This window comes from Dreissena polymorpha, chromosome 8 (genome assembly GCF_020536995.1).
Source record: "Dreissena polymorpha isolate Duluth1 chromosome 8, UMN_Dpol_1.0, whole genome shotgun sequence".
NCBI lineage: Eukaryota > Metazoa > Mollusca > Bivalvia > Myida > Dreissenidae > Dreissena > Dreissena polymorpha.
Genome location: NC_068362.1, coordinates 70,716,986 through 70,738,189, shown reverse-complemented (window position 1 = coordinate 70,738,189; position 21,204 = coordinate 70,716,986). Strand labels below are relative to the sequence as shown.

At 36.0% G+C, this 21,204-nt stretch overlaps 1 protein-coding gene across 1 annotated transcript; it reads right to left on the bottom strand.

Moving 5' to 3' along the window:
- Window positions 1-546: 546 nt before the first annotated feature.
- Window positions 547-19,672, bottom strand: LOC127842744 (succinate--CoA ligase [ADP/GDP-forming] subunit alpha, mitochondrial-like). Its single transcript, XM_052372448.1, has 10 exons — window positions 19,551-19,672; window positions 13,126-13,229; window positions 10,782-10,898; window positions 7,525-7,642; window positions 6,942-7,036; window positions 6,543-6,600; window positions 5,184-5,345; window positions 3,399-3,472; window positions 1,464-1,652; window positions 547-810 (listed from the first exon to the last, which is right to left on the bottom strand). Exons 1-10 carry the CDS (start codon window positions 19,582-19,584, stop codon window positions 784-786), a joined length of 978 nt encoding a protein of 325 aa, XP_052228408.1. The 5' UTR covers window positions 19,585-19,672; the 3' UTR covers window positions 547-783.
- Window positions 19,673-21,204: the final 1,532 nt, after the last annotated feature.

Below are 21,204 nucleotides of genomic sequence, written 5' to 3'. Positions count from 1 at the left end.
GATAAAATTATGAGAGTCAAACTAAATATTATATTTATATTATTTGTCCCTAGAAACGAATGGAATAATTACCACAAATTATAGTAATATTTAATTCTTCAGCACAATGCAGTCATACCATCCATGTGTGCGCAATTACAAAGCTTCATGTGAAAGGATGAACTTTAGCAATATATGTGAACTATGTGAACCATATTCATGACTTTCATAACAAAAAACAATTTATATGAGCCTTGTTCTGAGAAAACTGGGCTTAATGCATGTGCATAAAGTGTCATCCCAGATTAGCCTGTGCAGTATGCACAGGTTAATCAGGGACAACAGTTTCCGCCTAAACTTGATATTCGGTAAGAAGGGACTTCCTTGAAACTAAAAATACCATAAAAGTCGAAAGTGTCGTCCCTGATTAGCCTGTTGGGAATGCACAGGCTAATCTGGTACGACCCTTTATGCACATACATTATGCCCAGTTTTCTCAGAACGCTGCTTATATAATAAAACAATCTATTAGAAATGTGGGCACATAATAATCACACACAACATATCTTGGGGGTTTAAATATTTTTAATACATTAAAATGTTAACCTTAAACATACTGTACAATTTGAATTACAACAAAACACTTCACTACTTCTTTTAAGTAAAATGAAAATGGATAAAGAATGTTATTTGCAAATAAAGTAAAAGCACACTACACCATGTGCATGGTGATTGAAAGCAATTGTTCAAACGTTCCAGCTAAGTCAGCAGAAGATGGTCAGTATAGGGCGGCAGAATCAATCACTAGAATGATTTTCGCTTGTTCATTGCCTGAAATAATAAGAAACTGTTGATAAAATCGTAATCTATAATGATACTTCTTCATTAATGATCTCAACAACAACAAAAAAACTCCTTGTGAAATAACTAATAAACAAAAGTAGTCCCGAGCCTGAGCACAGCATAGTGAAATATAGTCTTAAATCATTTGCCCAAACATTAGATATATTAGCATCAAGACAATTTTCAAACCGACTTGCAATGACTCATATAAAACCCCTAAAAACTTTATTTGTGGGAATATAATAACATGATATAAAATTATAACAACTTATAAGACATAAACATCAGCAAACAAGAGATTTGTTTGTCAGAAACACAACGGCGCTTTGAAATTTATTTATTTTTAATTTTTTTACCTTTGACCTTGAAGGATGACATTGACCTTGACCTTTCACCACTCAAAACGTGCAGCTCCAAGAGATACACATGCATGCAAAATATCAAGTTTCTATCTTCAATATTGCAAAAGTTATGGCCAACGTTAAAGTTTTCGGACGGATGCACAGACTCACAGACAGCCTGACAGTCAAATGGACTGACGGACTGTTCAACTGCTATATGCCACCCTACCGGGGGCATAAAAAGTGAAGATACGCACCATCAAGCATACTGACTATTAAAACAATTAAAAAGAGACCCACCTGCACCATGGTGGTTCCAAGTTGGGCAGGAGACATTGTTACCAGGACGTCGGCTGCCTGCAATGCTTCAATCTTCTCCTGAGCGCCACCCTTGCCTCCCGCAATGATGGCGCCCGCATGGCCCATACGGCGCCCAGGTGGAGCAGTGACGCCAGCAATGAACGAGATTACTGGCTTGGCATTCGGGCCCTGTGAAGTAAATAAATCAATGCATAAACATGCATTTAAATTTTTTAATGCAAATAAAAATATAATAAATTTATTTGATACTGGACTTGCTAGTGAATTAACTAAATCTTGTTTGCACCAGATTCAAATCAAATCCCATTTCTAGCAATATTAAAGTACAGGCTGTATTCTTCTTTTATTGAAAATTGACCAGACATTACACATTTGCAATCAAAACCCCGTATCTCCTTTTCTCTTAATGAATACATGTATCTAGTTCTATGATCCTATCTTATGCACTCTTTGACTTATGGAAGCATTCAAGTGCGATTCTTCTTTAAGCTGCAATCACTTGGCTTTGATATCTGTAGAAAATACAGGTCATTTATATTCCTTGCACTCTTTGACTTATGGAAGCATTCAAGTGTGATTCTTCTATAAGCTGCAATCACTTGGCTTTGATATCTGTAGAAAATACAGGTCATTTATATTCCTATCAGTACACATAAATTGCATGCACAATTTCATGACCATTTCCTTTACATTTTTTTAGTTATTTTAGTTTAAATTCAAAGATAGCAGACAGGCCGAAAATCAGAGCAAGGGAGAAAATGCATTATAGATGTTCTGATCAAGTATCTCAAAGATCATAATTATTACAACGGTTAAATCATTTTTATTTCTAAGAATACATAAAATAAATGAACTGAAACTGTTATTAATTCTCAATGACCACAGTTCATAATGAACTAGCCCTGTTCTTACTTCTCAGTGAACATTATTATAATGATCTGACCATGTTATAATTTCTCAGTGAACATTATTATAATGAACTGACCGTGTTATAATTTCTCAGTGAAAATTATCATCATAACTTACCTTGTTATTTTGTTCACAGAACACTATCATAATGAAGTGACCCTGTTATTATTTCTCTCACAACATTGTCATAATGATTTTACCTTGTTATAAGTTATCGCAGAAAAGCATCATAACAAACTGGCAGTGTCATTATTTCTCTGAGAACATTTTCATAATGAACTGACCATTTAATTATTTCTCAGTAAACATTAACATAAAGAACTGGCCATATTATAAATTCTAAGACAACATTATCAAAATGGACTGACCCTAGTATTATTTCTAAGAGAAGATTATCATCTTGAACTGACCCTGTAATTATTTCTCAGTAAAAATTATTGTACTAAATTGACTCTGTTAAAGGGGCCTTTTTGCAGATTTTGGCATGTTTTGAAGTTTGCCATTAAATGCTTTATATTGATAAATGTAAACATTGGATCTTGAAAGCTCCAGTAACAAACCAAGAATAAAATTTTAATAAAAGAAAAAAGGTAACCCTCAGCAGGGCTCGAACCACTAACCCCTGGAGTCTTGGAGTAAAATGTCTACGATTTAGACCACTCAGCCATTCTTCCAGATACAATATAATTAGTATTTTATACTTCATACATGTATAAGCAATCCTCGTAGTTTCACAAAATACAACGACAACAACAGAACTCTCCAAATTATTAATTTGTTTCGCATTGTAACGCTTTATAATTTTCATGTTTTTAAATCGTAAAAAGATGCATATAATGGCTATTTTACCCAAACGTGAAACGGCTCCTTTAATATTTCAAAGAGAACATGACATGTTACTTAGATGTATAATACTGAACTTACCCTGTTATACATTCTTGGTTGATAACAACATCATGAACTGGCTCTTTTATAAATCCTCAGACCTTATCATAAAGACCTTACCCTGTTATAATTTCTCAGATATTCTGCTGCTTTCTCTTCAGCCTGGCCTCCAATCTCCCCAATCAGGACAATGCCTGTAATTCATAACACATAGACAGTTTAAGGTACACATGCACATAACTCAATATTTCAATTAATGTAGGAATTTCAGATGGGACAAAATGTGGCAGAACACCACTTTGGTTCTACACAAACCTAACTGCTTCTGTAACACATATTAGATAGACCCCTGTGATACTGAAGTGGTGGTTACAGAATACTGAAGCTTGGTTATCAGCCACACCACAGTCAAACAAAATAGTAGGTATTTGTGCAGGAGTGTTATGCAAAGTATATTTTATGCATTGAGCATGAACAACAGCATACTTCAAGAGAATTTATATCGATACCATAGCTGTGGTGTGACTTAACCCCTTTATGCCTAGCGTCTAGAAAAAAGGCCTTGGCAAACAGCGCATGATGGGGCTTCTCATCAGGTTCTGCGCTGTTTTCTTAAAGAAATTTCTGTAAGAAATATTCTAAATATAAAAATAATTTCAAATAAATATACTAGACATCCCGAATTTTGGAAATAAATTGATCCAATTTATAAGGATGGGAGAGTCCACTAGGCATAAATGGGTTAAGAACCGCTTCAGAGGAGGAAAATGCCCTTCCCCTCTTACATCATTTAAGTAAACTCTTTATTTGTATAAAGATCCAGCAATGTATATAACTGTTTGTAAACTAAGTTTGGCATTCAAAGGGAGAAAATCAGCTGAAAGGAGGAACAATCCTATCCCTGCACAGTTACATGCCATCCAAACAGTTATTTAGAACGCAACTAATCCCTAGGTATACACAACCTGTGATAGTCATATGCACTTGTAGCACATGAATATTTGCATATTGACACAAGATTAGATGTCACTATAGTTTGAATGGCAAGATATAACTATATGGATTTTTGTCATTTTATTTGTACCTCATGTAAATTATGAAAACCAGTTAACACAGAGTTTAAAATAAGAACTACTTTCTGGCTGAGGTCATCGCAGCTGGCAACTAAAGAGACAAGGGACAAACTTGTCACAAAACCAGGTGTTCAATTTGAAAAGAAAAGTCTGATAAAGGGAGGCAATTCAAAATGTGCATTGTTACCCCCTTGTGTTAAATTCAATCTATTTTACTGGTGGCGACCTTGATTTCAATTTGAAAAAAAAGTCTGATAAAGGGAGACAACTCAAAATGTACATTGTTACTGATTGTTCATAGTGACCCCCCTTGTTTCAAAATCAATATATTTTTAGTCGTGGCGACCTTGACCATGGAGATATTGACGTAATTTTGTTGTGCGACACACCGTCCAATAATAGTGAACAAATATGCCATATGATTTTTAAATCTTACAATGAATGACATAGTAATGGCCTGGACAAGCTCATTTATGGCCATTTTTTAAGTTTGAACTCAAATAGTGACCTAGACGTTGGAGATATCGACGTAATTCTTTCGCGCGATATGATGGTGAACAAATGTACCAAATGATTTTAATATCTCACAATGAACGACAAAGTAATGGCTCGGAAAAGCTTGTTCCGCCCGCACGCCACACATTCGTCAATCTAATAACCAGTTTTTTTCTTCAGAAAACCTGGTTAAAAATATAATGAATAGGAAAAACACTTGACTTTCTTCAAAGAGTAAGTTGAAATTCTATATTAATGGAGTCATTACATATGAAAGCACTAGCTGTAACACAGCTTCTAACTGACTCTGTGCTGTTCAAATATCCCGTGCCCCTACCCTCTGTGTGTGGATCTTCCAGGAACACCTCTAGACAGTCAATGAAGTTGGTGCCATTGAAGGGGTCTCCACCAATCCCTACGCACAGCGTTTGACCAAGTCCAGCTAGGGTTGTCTGGTGAACGGCTTCGTATGTTAGTGTACCAGAGCGGGAAACAATGCCTGCCGAATGAGAAGCAAATAGCTATAAACAATGCTGCCAAATTACAAGCATGAATCTATAAACAATGTCATCAATATGGGTGGCAGAAAACTTAAAATCTAATCAAAGGAGGCTATTTGCATGTTAACACAAGTCCAGCAAGATACAGGCAATATAGTGAATGGTGAATGTAATTGTCGGATATTGCACTGGAACGTGAAAAATGCCTGTAGATTGGGACGCATAAAGCTTATATTCTGCTCAAAAGAGATTATTAGTCAACCTAAGCATTTGGTCATTCAAACTGAATAACAAGCACAAGTGACAATCTCATGTAAGGAACTGATAAGGGCTGACTGTAATTAGAGGTAGGAGAAAATGGCAGCAGATGATTATTTCAATTGATTGAAAATACAGCTAAGAAACATGACCAACATCAGACATCTACTTTTGTTTTAAAATTGTCAGTCTTTATGCTTTGACTTTTATTCCTTTTGGAGCCTGATTTAAATAAAATCTTAGGCAAATTCATGCATGTGATTTTGTTCATAACTTTACATTGTTTCTAGGAATTACAATAAGACATGGTAAACAAATTCATACATGATCAACCATATTTCTACATGGTTAACAAAAATCATACATGTACATGGTTAACCAGATTTATACATGCTTAACAAAAATCATACATGGTTAACCACATTCATATATGATTACCAAAAATCATACATGGTCAACAACATTAATTCAAAGTTTACCACATTTACACACAATTTAAATCATTGTTGGTTCAACTCATTCATACATAATTAAACACATTCATACATGATTAAACGTATTCATACATGAATACCGTGGAAGCACATTCGTACATAGCAAAACACATTCATACATGGTTCAACACATTCATACATGGTAATACACATTAATAAATGGTTCACCACATTCATACAAGAATACCAGGCAAGCACATGGCTCAATACTTTCATACATGGTTCAGAACATTCATAAATGGGTAATCAAATTCATAAATGATTAAAAATCATAAATGGTTAGCCCCATTCATACATGATTAACCACATTTCCACATTAAGACACAATTCATTATTTTTAGGGACAAGATTTTCAATACATTAATATAATAAACCTATAGCAGTGATGTATGCCCAAGAAAATACTAGTAAATGAACTAAATGAATAGAATTACTAGTGTTTACCTATTTTTCCTTTCTGATGAATATGCCCTGGCATAATACCGATCTTGCATTCCCCAGGCTTAAAAAGGAATAAAATAATATCAGTTACTAGTTCAGTCATATATACAATAATTGATAAATATATCTCATAATTTCAGGAGAATTAAATAAATATATATAATATTATTAAACATTCATCAAATATGTTCAATTTTTACTCTACTTTTTAATACATGTAATTTACCCTCTTTGGTCAGTTATTATATATTAGTGATTTAAGATGTTCCAACTTCCTCCCTTGAGGCAAATTTTGATGCCATAGTCCATTTAAAATAAAATTTGTATAACGCAGAAGTTTATAGAATGGGTTGCCATCTGACTGAAACAGCGAAATTAAAAGCAGCAATAAATGTGCACTACCTTGATAATTCCAGGGCAGTTCGGGCCCAGCATCCGGGACTTGTTTTGCCGGATCAGCTTGTGTTTCACCCGGACCATGTCCTGCTGCGGAATACCTGAGTGTTACATAAAGGGTGGTAACTGTAACTCTTTACCATATAGATACGTATTTTGACGAATGTGTAGTCCCTAGGAAAGTTACATTTAATTAAAGACATTTCTTACTCGATTCAAGTTTTAAAGGTTTCATTCCCAACCCTTAGATACTGATGAGCAGCAAACAGCATAAAGCCTTAACAGACAGTAAGACTGCGAGTTTCTCGCAGGCTGTTTGGTTTTATGCTGTTTGCACATAGCCATTTTTACTTTTCTTCTGCTTGGGAAAGGGGTACCTGGTAACTGTCATTTGGCTGATTATTCATTTTAGTCAACATACTGAGCCACAGATATTTTCATTAGCTAAAGTCAAGAACAAATACAAATTGTGGGGGAAAAAAAGCTTGCAGAAATGTCTTATTAAAATGCCCAATTTGGATACTTCAAGGGCTTTATCTGAACAATTTAAGAATAATGAAAGCGGGTTACAAAATGTCTGATATATTACCTTCAGTTATGACTACAATCAGAGGGATTTCTGCATCAATGGCTTCTTCGATTGCTTTAGCAGCAAACGGTGGTGGCACATAGATAGCAGTCGCATCACAGTTGGTTGCTTGCTTGGCCTGTAAATTGTTCCATGAAACATTTACCATAAGAAAGTAAGAAAAACCTTTAAGGCTGCAGCCTTAAGTGGGCAAAAAAACTTTCAAGTAGCTCTTTGAAGCTGTTTGTACTATAGGTTTGTTCAAAATGTTATTCAAATCATACCTGCAATTCATGGCAATTTCCTTTTTATAAATATATTTTTAATTTGTATTGGAAATACATGTCAGATTAGTGGCCAACTTACACAATTAATTAAAACATGTTTTAGACCATCTATCAAAGTTATCTACGATCATACGGCTGATTAGCCCCAAACAAAGTGGGAAAATTATTAACATTGTATAAAAAAAGTACATTTTTCTTATGCAGGAGTGCTGAAATAACAACTTCAATTAAAACAAACAAATTCCTTGAATTGATAGTTTGATTATGGATCTGTGCAAATCCATTGACATACAATAGAATCATTAAGTGTATGGTAATAATTAATAGGTAATTATTCAGTGAAGGGTAATTTGCAGGGATCATATTTTTTTCGGTTTTCTCAGTCCTAGACCGATTGGGGTCATGAAAGATCGATTGAAAATCCCAAACAGTTGGTCCGACTCTTGTTTGCTAAAATTCCCATGTCATGAAATCGATTACACAGGGCACATGCTAACACACCCTAATGACATTCTTATCTCAATTAGGTGTTATCAACCATTCGCTGCAGTCTCTAAACCGGTCAGGACCGGTTTATTGCACGTCAGACCGAGAATCAAAATCTTGTAAACAGCGGATTAAAGACGTGTCAGAAATTAATGAGGGTGGTCGAAAATTTGGCAAACTGAAAAAATCGCAAAACAATTTAAGAGACTTAAGGCCTGTGATGTACATATCCATCGATTATCAGGGTCATAGTGTGTCTATTGATAGTTATCATTGTTATAGCGGTTTCTCTGTTTTGTCTGCTAAGGTGACTGCGCGCACTGGTTTAATTATAATCAGTCTTTGATGTTAATTGATGTGCATGTGATACAAGACAATATGTTGCGATTGTAATGTATTGTTATCACTGTAAATTGTAATAAATTTAATATTATCTGAGATAGAAGTAAAAAACGATTCTAACACGGCACGTGAAAACTTTCATATAAACAAAGAAGAAAATCGTCTATGGGTTATTCTGCAATAATTATGGGCGGACCTTATACACTGAAAGCACGCGCTGTAACTAAACAAAACATTCCACCAGCATAATAATCCGGTAATATAATTATGAATAAAAGTCGCGGATCTGATTGACAGAACAGCCGAAAGTTATTTTTATGGGCGGAACTTCACATATAATAGTACACAAGAAAAATAATATAAATTGTATAAATCAGGCTTTTTCCGCTCCATTTTGGGAATACGCCACACTGGAATTTTGGGAATTTCGCGTCGTGAAAACCACCATTTTGGGAAAAAAATTATTCGCAAAATTGGCTCAATTGGGAAAAATTATCGCATGTAAATAGTGTTTCTTATATTTCAAAGAAGCCGTTAACTGGTAAATAACGACTATTTTGATAACTTATTATTAAAATTTTACAAAGTATTATGAACATGTGAGATAACTGCAGGTTTTTTAATCTGAATTTGGGGAAAAGGCCTGGCCTTTTTTGAGGTGAAAAAAATCGTGCGAAGCGCCGGATTTTGAGGAAAATAAGGAAAGTCTTAAATAATAATAACATATTTTACAGTCTTTAAAACAAATTCAAGGCAACAGATTCTTAAATTATGCAACACTTTCTATTTTCTACACCGGATCAGGTTAACTTATATATTTTAAGGTAAAAAAAAAAAAAAAAAATATTTTTTTTTATTTTTTTTGGAATTGGGAATTTTTTTTTTCAATTGGGAAAAAAACTACCAGATTTGCATTGGGAATGGGGCCGAATTTCGGACCTGTGGCATGGGGCGGAAAAAGCCTGTAAATCTTTAGTAAAAACCGTGTTAGAATCAAAATAATTTGTGTACTTTATAGTTTGTTGTTGAATAACCCACGACCGGAAAATTAGATGTGTGGTTTCAATTCCTACGCATCTAAAGTATCGGCCGTAGATTATTTGACAACAAACTATAACGTACATGAATTATTTTTTAATCATTTGGTTTTGTTATTGTCAGTAGCTAACCAACGCACAGACATTTGTTTGGTTCAGTGCATGTTTGAATTGACGACAACGATTTAAAACATCGGTATAGACTTACACATATTAATAATATTGACAACGATGAAATAAAACAGCACACAAAACAACAATGAAATAGCAAATGATAAAACCAGTTGAGATAACTAGTATGTTCCGTTTAAAAAAAATGCCTAAGGGAATTTTACTTGTACATTTATTATACCACCTTCATGAATGGCAAAATCAATGGTATATATTTCCACGTAATTTGTTATGATTTCTGATACATTTTCCCCATGTATATCCGGACCGATTGATGATGCGGGAAAATATGATCCCTGGTAATTTGTTATGAATTGCGGTTCTCTTAATTGATATCTACACACCCATAAAGTTTTATGTTGAAATCTTGTAGCGTATATGAGATATAGCCTTGAAAAGTTACATCATACAAAAAACAAGAAAGGGCAATAGCTTTTGATTCAGAAAGTGCAGGGTTATGGTTCTTGTGCATGGCACTTCTTCCCATTTCTACACACCCATAGAGTTTTATGTTGAAATGTTGTACCATATCTGAGACATAGCCCTGAAAAGTTCCATCATACAAACAAATCAAAGGGAAATAATTCTCATTTAAGAAAGTGAAGGGTTATGGTTCTTAAGCATGGCACTTGTCCTAATTAATATCAATACACTCATGAAGTTCCATATTCAAATCTTGAAAGGTATCTAATATACAGCCCTGAAAAAATCATCTTACAAAAAACAAAGGGCAATAACTGTTATTAAAGAAAGTAATCTTATGGTTCTTGTGCATGCACTTCTCCTCGTTGATAACTTTACATCCAATGAAGTTTCAAGTATATATCTTAAATAATTTCTAAAATCTAGCCATACAAAGTTTTATGATCAACGGACGGACGGACTGACAAGCCCAATTCTATATCCCTCTGACTTTGGTGGGGGATAAAAACATCTGCAAATACCGGTAGCCCACCTCTTTTACAGAGTTGAAGACTGGCAGCCCTAGGTGTTTATGTCCACCCTTTCCTGGGGACACGCCACCAACCATATTGGTTCCATACTCGATGGCTTGCTGACTGTGAAAGGTGCCCTGGAACAACAACATATATGACAATAATCCTCTTTCAGAACTTCTTGATTTTATTACCACCATGCTTATGCGAACAAGTTGTAAAAGACCTTATTGTTTTTCTCGAAGTTTCCATGACTTAAAACCCTACTTATACCCGCACGCTTATATTCAATATTTAGACCCCTAAGGAAAGACTGAAGGCATAATTAAACACTCAAAGCAACCCAATTATCAAACCAGTGCCATTTGGTCATTGAGAAATTTTATCTCAAATAACATCGAATATTATGTAGGATCCCAACTGAATTGTGCTATACCATCTATGCCTGACATAACACAACTGATGTTTTGTTAACAAATTAGCACTCAATGATGAATCAATTATGTTCATTTCTATTGAAATTAACACAACAACCATGTCTATTATTTATAAATATTTTTTCCAACAATGAAAAACACGGGGATATATGCTTGATCTACCATACCTTGATAAAACAACCCTTTGGTTAAAAAATAATTAGCAAAGATCCTCAAGTGGTTGTGTTTGCAGGGTTTTACTGTACATTTAATAATTGCATGCAAAACAAATTTAAGACCAAAAGGTACCCCGAGTTTGGTATGCACTTAACCTTTCAATATTTTTTTTTACAGAGAATACAACAGAAACATTTTGGCATTATCAGCTGTTAAAATCATTGTTTGTTGGTATTAAACCGTGTTTCCACTAATTTTTTATTTCGATATGGCCATATCATCTTTAAAAGACATTTCTCACAAAACTAAATTGGCTTCAAAACAGGGTTGGCACCAATCGACCACCCCCGGTTTTAACCGCCGGTTTTAACCGGTTAAAACCGCCCCGGTCAATACTCCCGAAGTGGTCATTACTGGTCAATACTGGTCGATTGAACTTTACCCCCAATTTTGATTTATATTCCATGCCTAATTAAACAATATTGATAATATAAATTAAACAGACATGTTGCCAACAATGTCTTAAGCTATTAATACCCACTATTTTATACCTGTTCATGCAATTTGTAGGCCAATCTCTCAAAATTTGCAAATTAGTCAAAGTTGGTCAATTGGATTTTTCTGGTCGATTGAACTTTTTTAAAAATTGTAATGAATTATGAATGCTCAGATAATTCTGTGCTTGATTCAACAAGAACCTGAACCTGTCAATTACTGTGTATGAGTTGTTCCTCATGCACCACTGTCCCTACAGTCTTCTAACAGTCTTCTCACCTATACAGGTTAGGGTACCCAAAACTGATGATAGGGCCTTAAATGGCACCTTTTTGACATGATCCTTACTTGTCATGTATTTTTGCATTGATTTCTTTAAATACTTTTTAAACAAAATAGTGAAAAAATCTTTCATTTTCCATTGATATAAAAATAAAAAACATATTAAGAAATAATTATTAAAAGAAAAAATAATTTAAAAGAAGAGTAGACCCACAATTAGAAAACATTATTTTTTGGCAAAATCAAGAACTTTGATTGTTTATTCATTTGAATACCAATTGAACTTTTAAATATGAAAGGGAAAAAACCCTCTTAATACAGAAAAGAAACAAGTTAAAAGTAACTATTAAGTACAATGCAATCTCCTTTTGTGTGAGTGATATGAAATAGCCTAAGGGCAGATTTGCTTAATTGTCAATATCAGAGACATAACACTGCATGCATTTTATTACCAATTAAGGCTTAGAGGCCAGATTTATTACCCTAGAATACACAAGAGTTCTGTTTGTCCATCTGCTTATCAAATAGATATATCAATAGATAAGTGAAATACTATGGTACCTACAATAGTAATAATACTTTAGTAGCAGATGTGATACACTGAGATAAAGGTATTGCCTTAGTCCTTATGTATTTGTGGCTGTTTCCATAAATAATAAAGAAGTAACTTTTTACAGCTTTTAAGATTTTTTTTACAATAAATAACTCAGAAAAGAGTTTATCAATTACAGAATAATTATTCATTTAATATAAAATGGCTCCTTTGTGATGTTTAAATGCTACAATTTTCAATCGACCAGTATTGACCAGTAAAGACCAGTAATGACCAGTATTGACCGGTTTTAACCGGGTATTGACCGCCGGCCCGGTCAATACTCAATTGACCGGTCAATATGCCAACCCTGCTTCAAAAATAAAAAAGAAATGTTTTTAGTACATGTATTCTTAATAGAAGAAACTTGTATGACTCCAATCAGATATTTCTGATCCATACCTGTTTTCCTGTAAATCCCTGACAAATAACCTTTGTATGTTTTGTCAACATCAAATTTGGCCTTGTTGCAGTGTAGATTGTCCTTGCACCAATGCATGCCAGACCTGAAAAAGACATCAAACAGTGTTGACACAATCATATTAATAATAATTAATTAGGCTTACTGCTACTATAAATAAAATGTTCATTTTTTGTTTCCCCAATAGATAAGACTTAGTCTGGAAATTATGCTAGTATTCTAAGTTACTTAGAACCAAGTGTGTGTTTATTAGAGAGCCCTGCGCCAGTGCAATGATTAAAAAAATCTGTCACAAACGCAAAAATAACCACAAAAACATAATTTTTATGAGAAGTAAAATTACTCGTCAATTTGGGGAATATGACCAATGAAATTTGGGATTTAAGCATTAATTTCATTTAAAACAGGAGGAGTAACACAAATGTATTGCTTAAAAAACACAGAAAATACTTAATAATAAAGATATCAGTGAACATGGACATAACAACTTCAAATTCTATTTCTATTTTTAACAAGCCTTTGTTGAATTAATATACCCCATCAAATAAATTATGTTTATGGATGGGTGCAAATCCCTTCATATACGGTACACTTTAACAAGAGGGCCAAGATGGCCCTAGTTTGCTCACCTGAGAGGAGTCGGTTCGTATGGAAAGGCCTTGTCCATATACACATGCATACCAAATATGAAGGTTATATCTCAAGGGACATAGAAGTTATGAGCATTTTTCGAAACCTAAACGCAGATTTCGAAACCTAAACGCGGACCCTAACTTCAAGGTCAAGGTCACAGGGGAAAAAAAATGTGTGCGTATGGAAAGGCCTTGTCCATATACACATGCATACCAAATATGAAGGTTATATCTCAAGGGACATAGAAGTTATGAGCATTTTTCGAAACCTAAACGCAGATTTTGAAACCTAAACGCGGACCCTATTTCAAGGTCAAGGTCACAGGGGTAAAAAAATGTGTGCTTATGGAAAGGCCTTGTCCATATACACATGCATACCAAATATGAAGGTTATATCTCAAGGGACATAGGAGTTATGAGCATTTTTTTAAACCTAAACACAGATTTCGAAACCTAAACGCGGACCCCAAGTTCAAGGTCAAGGTCACAGGGGTAAAAAAATTTGTGCGTATGGAAAGGCCTTGTCCATATACACATGCATACCAAATATGAAGGTTATATCTCAAAGGACATAGAAGTTATGAGCATTTTTCGAAACCTAAACGCAGATTTCGAAACCTAAACGCGGACCCTAAGTTCAAGGTAAAGGTCACAGGGCTAAAAAAATTGTGCTTATGGAAAGGCCTTGTCCATATACACATGCATACCAAATATGAAGGTTATATCTCAAGGGACATAAAAGTTATGAGCATTTTTGGAAACCTAAATGCAAAGTGTGACGGAAAGACGGACAGACGGACGGACAGTCCGATCACTATATGCCCCCTTTTCTTCGAAAGGGGGCATAAAAACATCCAACCTTGAATAACAATTTACACATAAATGAAACACAACTACACTGTATTATTATGAAAACATTAATAATCAAAGGGGAGTAACTATTGTAAACTTAAATGCAATATTTAGAAGAGTAATATTGTCTCGCATGTTACATGACCTTAATTCATGATTGTTTGCAAGCCTTTTTACTATATAAATATAAGGAAAACTGCCCCGTCCCCCTGGCAACCATGTTTTTCATCAGACCAGAACCATTTTCAAACTTAAGTGAGTTAAGTTTGAAAATGGTTCTGGTCTGATGAAACATATCTAGGAAACAAAAGTTCTGACAAAATTTCATGAAAATTGGGCCAAAAATGTGACTTCTAGAGTGTTGACATGTTTTCACTATATACTTATAGAGAAAAATGCCCCGCCCACTGGCGGCCATGTTTTTTCACCGATCTGGACCATTTTCGATCTCGTCCGAGAAATCAATAAAACCAATGTTTTGACCAACTTTCATGATGATTGGGCAAAAATTGTGACTTCCAAAGTGTTTACAAGGTTTCTCTATAGCCAAATCAGGAAAACTGCCCCGCCCACTGGTGGCCATGTTTTTCATCGGACCGGAACCACTTTTGAACTCAACCAACATATCATTAAGACAAACATTTTGACAAAGTTACATGAAGGTTGGGCATGAAATGTGACTTCTACAGTGTTTACAAGTTTTTTCTTTTTTTTACCTAGTGACCTAGTTTTTGACCCAGCATGACCCAGCTTCGAACTCGACCGAGATTTCATTCGAACGAAGCTTCTGACCAAGTTTCATGAAGATCTAACAATAAATGTGGCCTCTAGAGTGTTTACGAACAAATGTTAACGGACGGACGACGGACAAAGACCGGTCACAAACGCTCACCTGAGCAATTAGGTTAGCTAAAAAGTAAAATTAAGCTAAGGGTAATTGCTTTTTATGCATTATTATTCTCCTCACTGATATGTATATACCCATTAAGTTTCAGTTTCATGTTGAAATCTTGTAGCGTATCTGAAATTTAGCCCTCAAATGTAATATCATACAACAACAACTAACGGCAATAACTCTTAATGTAGAAAAAGTAGGGTTATGGACCTTGTGCAAGGCAATTCTCATACATGCAGTTGCATGTTCAAATCTTGTTTTGTATCTGACATATAGCCCTGAAAAGTCACATAATAAGAAAATGACAAAGGGGAATAACTCTCATTTAAGAAGTGAAGGATTATCAACTTATGGTTCTTAACCGGAATGTTGCAGCTCCCTCTTTCATCAATCGTAGAGGAGTAAAAAGTTAGTAAGGCAAGGCTCGTGTTGACCCTACGAGACTCTAGTGACATGAGCATCAGGAATGCAGGGATAGAGGTCAGAACTGGAAGAAGATGGTCAGCATCCACTGCAGTTGAGCAGGCAGAGAGTCGACTCAGTCATCAAGATATAGTGGGAACAAGTTGTCAAGGCAGACAGGGACTCGGCTTGAACACTAGACAACTGTGGAGTACAGCCACAACAGTCCAAAGAAAAGAACTTGTTCAGAGCGAAATCTGAAAGGAAGAAGAAGAGACAAGAAAGGTGAAAGCAGTCCAGATGGGGAGCAAGGAAAGGTTGACAAAGTGGCAGACAACAGGGAGGAAACTGTCATGGACAGATCTCTGGAAGTACCAGTTTTTTCAACTGCAGTTCCTGATCCGGGCAGTTTATGATGTCTTCCCAACACCGGCAAATCTCCAGAGATGGGGGCTGATAGAGACAGCAGAATGCACCCTATGTGGTAGAAGAGCTACCCTGGACCACAATCTTGTCCTCGTGTAAGGAAGCACTTGCCCAGGGGAGATATCGCTGGAGACATGACCAGGTACTCCGAGAGGTAGCTGATACACTTGAGAGACACAAGAAGAAGGCGCGAGTACATGCAGGGGCAAAACACTTATACCAGCAGGGACAGTAACGAAGGGTACAAAGGGAGGACATCTGAGTATCCTAGACGGCACAAATGACTGGGAACTACCCGCAGATCTTAGGAAACAGCTGCAGTTTCCAGACATTGTCCACACCACCCTACGTCCAGACATTGTGATGGTCTCCGAAAAGACAAAGAAGATCATTCTGGTAGAGCTGACTGTACCATGGGAAAAAAGATGTACTCAGGCACATGAGAGAAAGAAAGCGAAGTACGAAGATCTCGTCCAGGAATGTAGAGAGGCCGGGTGGAGAGCATGGAACTACCCGATTGAAGCGGGATGCAGAGGGTTTCCTGCACCATCGCTGGGAAAGATGTTCCAGGATATGGGAATAGTGGGACAGGCGAGAAAGCTGGCCATTAAGAAGGTATCACAGGCAGCAGAAAGAAGCTCCAGCTCTGCTGGCTGCGGCTAAGGAGGAACACCAGTAGCTGGAAGCCATCCACTAATGGGTAGTGTCTGATCAGCACTGCCGCCCGCCACTTAGAGCTTGTCTTAGGTTTAAAAGGGCAAAACAAGCAATGACAAGTGGTACCTAGCTGACGACATTAGTGGAAAGCAGTTTATCTGTATTGTACAACATGCATGGCACTTCTTTCCTTTGATTTTTACACACCAATGAGGTTTCATGTTGAAATCTTGAATTGTATATGAGATATCGCCCTAAACAGTTACATAATACAAAGACAACCAACAGCAATAACTCTTATTTAAGAAAGTGTAAGGTTGTTTATGTCTTTTGAAAGGTCCTGAGATATAGCCCTGAACTTATGGACACTGCCAATTCTATATCCCTCTGCCCTTGGCAGGCGACAACACAAATCCGGAAGTTTAAAGTTTAAATAAAATTTGGTAGTTTTGGTACAGGATAGTGGATTTGGGAAACAAGAGGGCCATGATCCATGCTAACCCTAAGGAACCAGACTATTCTAAAAAAGTGCGAGCTGATTAATTGGACCCAAAAAGTGACTTCTCGAGTATTTCCATGTTGTTTTTTATTTGACCTTGTTTTTAAGCTCACATGAGCCAGTTTCAATTTCAGCCCTGATTTCACTGGGAACAATTGATCTGACCAAAGTTTCCTGAAATTGGTGAATAAAATAAATGTGGCTTATACACGGGCAGCAGTATCATAAATTTGTCCGCCCCCCCCCCCCCGGACCCTACTCCCCCCCTTTGTGAAATGTACACCTATTGTGTATGGTTTGACTTGTCAACAACGAATATTGACACAAATACACAGTTTAAAAAAAAACACCAGTTTTGCTAAAAGATTGTGGAACACGGGACATGACCGTTTTCATCGACAGCACATTAAAACATTAAAAGAAACGTGATTACACAACTTACCGATCTCCTGTTCCGCTAATAACTTTAATATTCAATTAACTTCGACTTTCTCCCTACATGTCTTTGTTTTGCTGCCATTTTTCGTAAAACGCCATATCATTGGCCAACACAATGCTGGCTATTAGAACAACCAACCAGATGACGCGTTACAAAATTAAAATGGTGTACATGTGTAGACGAAACACCGAGTGACATGTAGCGAGAAGTCTAAGGCTTTGTGAACACTTAATGTGGCAAGTATTAGTTTTTGAAACTTTCCACCACGGAAAACCGACTTTATTAAAACGGTCCATCTTCTTATAATTTGTTCAGACCTTATCACAGTGCTTCAGCTAGGCCTAAATGGAAGGGCACCCCACCCTGCCTTTCCGAAGCACAGCCCTGCCCTTCCTGACATATTATAATTTATTAACCTTGCATTACATTGATATTTATTTCTTACTCATTGTAGACATTTTATTTATATGGTTTAATAATACTGGAAAGTTTTCTAAAAATTACTAATTATAATGTGAAAATACTGAGCTCAAGCCGGGGATTGAACCCACGACCTCCAGAGTGATAGTCCGACACTTTAACCACGTCGCTATAGAGCTAGCCCAACAGCAAGGCTGTTGGAAGTGACCTGATTTCACTACATTCCTCCCCCTTTTAATGTTTCAAGGCCCAGACACGCCCGCTACAGCATGTCTTGCATCCGCATGGCCCTCCCAGAAACCATTAAACAGCTCAGACCCATTCCCGCATTCACAGTTCTTTTTTGCCTCGTCGCCATCAATGTGAAAATACTGAGCTCAGGCCGGGGATTGAACCCACGACCTCCAGAGTGGTAGTCCGACACTTTAACCACGTCGCTATAGAGCTAGCCCAACAGCAAGGCTGTTGGAAGTGACCTTATTTCACTACAATTATATATAAATGAATATCCAACAGGGAGCATTCTGGATAGGACTCGAAAATGCCCTTTTGACAAAATACTGCACACTTTAATGTGCCTTTATGATAAAATACTGCACACTTTAATGTGCTCTGTTGACAAAATACTGCACACTTTAAACTTTTTAAAGTGCCCTTTTGACAAAATACTGCACACTTAAATGTGCCCTTTTGACAAAATACTGCATACTTTAATGTGCCCTTTTGACAAAATACTGCGTTTATGTGTCCTTTTGACAAAATACTGCTCACTTTTATGTGCCCTTTTGACAAAATAGCCCCCCCCCCCCCTGCCCTTTTCAAATCCTAGCTGGAGCACTGTAGTTTTCAGATACTTGACCTTCATGACAACAGAAGAATTGCACACAAAAGCTGGCCTAATTAGCAAAACCTGATGATTAAGGCATACAATGAATATGAATTGCAACGTATGTTTATAGTTTTTAACACATGCAAGTGTGTGTATTTGATGAAACTTGACATTCATGACATACTCTTCTAATTTGTAAATTATAAATACGCTCGCGAAATTAAATGTTAATTCAAAAATTCGCATTAAACAGTTGTTTAGCGAATGCTGCGATAAAAAGTTTGATTAAAACAACGCCAAAGCTTTATAGAACTTTGGTTTATGTTTGAACTTAGCAAATAATGGATTCTTTAACCTGGCAAAGATGAAAACATTTTCTTCGAAGCCATCTTTATCGGGATCCTACCCCCAACTGTACATAAATAGTGTAAACACCGGATCTAAAATTTCTCGCACATACACTCCGGGAAAGCATAGGCACTACATTTTCAAACTTATCACATTTTCTATGTTTTACATAAGTCGCACGGTAAAATCAATGTAGGCCTATTCTTTTTTGTTAAAGAAATAAATTGATCCCTTTGTTTTCATTGTGCTTGCCACTAAAAAGAATATGTATGCCTAGTATCGCATGCTGATTGATACTTCTACTTCTACTTCTACTCGATACTTCCTACAGTCAATTACTGACTATGACAGGAAGGCGTCTGTCGGGGGACAGAGAATGTTAAAAGTCACGTGTTAAAAATATATATACATTATGTACATGGAAGTGATTTTAATTGACATACAAAATAAAATGGTGACGAACAATGTAAAGTTATAACATTGACTACTGATAAAAGTATAAAAACAAGATACTTATATTTATTTCGGGACAGCGGCCAGGCCTGCAGTAAACTGACTGAGGCTGGTGCTGCTCTTAACGTTGTATGGCAGGCCATTCCAATACCTGATTGTCCTTGGGGAAAAAGAATTTTGATGATAAGTTGTTCTAGAGAAGGTTACCAAGAAGTTTAAATGTCTTGTTGTTGTAAGATGTTGGTGGTCTACATAGATTAGATGATGTTCAATTTTATAAAGTAGTGTCAAGGATGAGTTTATTCTTCTCTGTTCTAGAGTTTGCCAATTTAGTGTCTTTATCATATGTGAAACGTTACTGGTGTAATGGTAGTCATTTAACACATAACGGGCTGCTGATCTTTGCACTCTTTTTATTTGATATGTTTGATTTTTCTGCCATGGATGCCAAATTGAGGAAAAATATTCCAGTTGCGGTCTGACATATGTTTTGTATGCTGTTTCTTTTATTTGTTTGTTATTTGTTTTGACATTTCTCTTGATAAATTTTAATGTGTTAGTAGCTTTGGATGTTATGTTATTTATATGCGTTTTCCAGTTGAGATCATTGCTTATAGTTAGTCCGAGATATTTTGCTTTTTCTGTTGTTTTAAGTTCTATATTATGAAGTTTATAAGGGAAATTAATTATCTTTTACTTTTTAGTTATTCTTATTACTTCACACTTATCAGGATTAAATTCCATGGACCAGTTATCTTCCCATTTTTCTAGTTTGTGTAGGTCATTTTGGAGTGTGTAACAATCATTTTCTTTATTAATGGTGAGGTAGACCACTGTATCATCGGCAAAGAGCCGTGCCCTACTTTTTTTAGGAGTCTGGAAGGTCGTTAATGTAGGCTAGAAATAAGCAGGGCCCCAGTACGGACCCTTGGGGTACACCTGACATGACTGGGGCTGAGTTTGATTTTTGGCCTTCAACCACTACAGTTTGTGTTCGATGTTTTAGGAAAGAAGAAATCCAAGAAGTAGTGTTGCTGTTTACACCAAGTTTGAGAAGTTTGAATACTAAGAGTTCGTGGTCTACTTTATCGAAAGCTTTACTAAAATCCATTACTATTAGGCCAGTTTGTTTACCAGCTTCTAGGTTATCATAAATTTCTTGTGAGAAGGAGATTAACTGTGTTTCACAGCTATGTTTAGAACGGAAT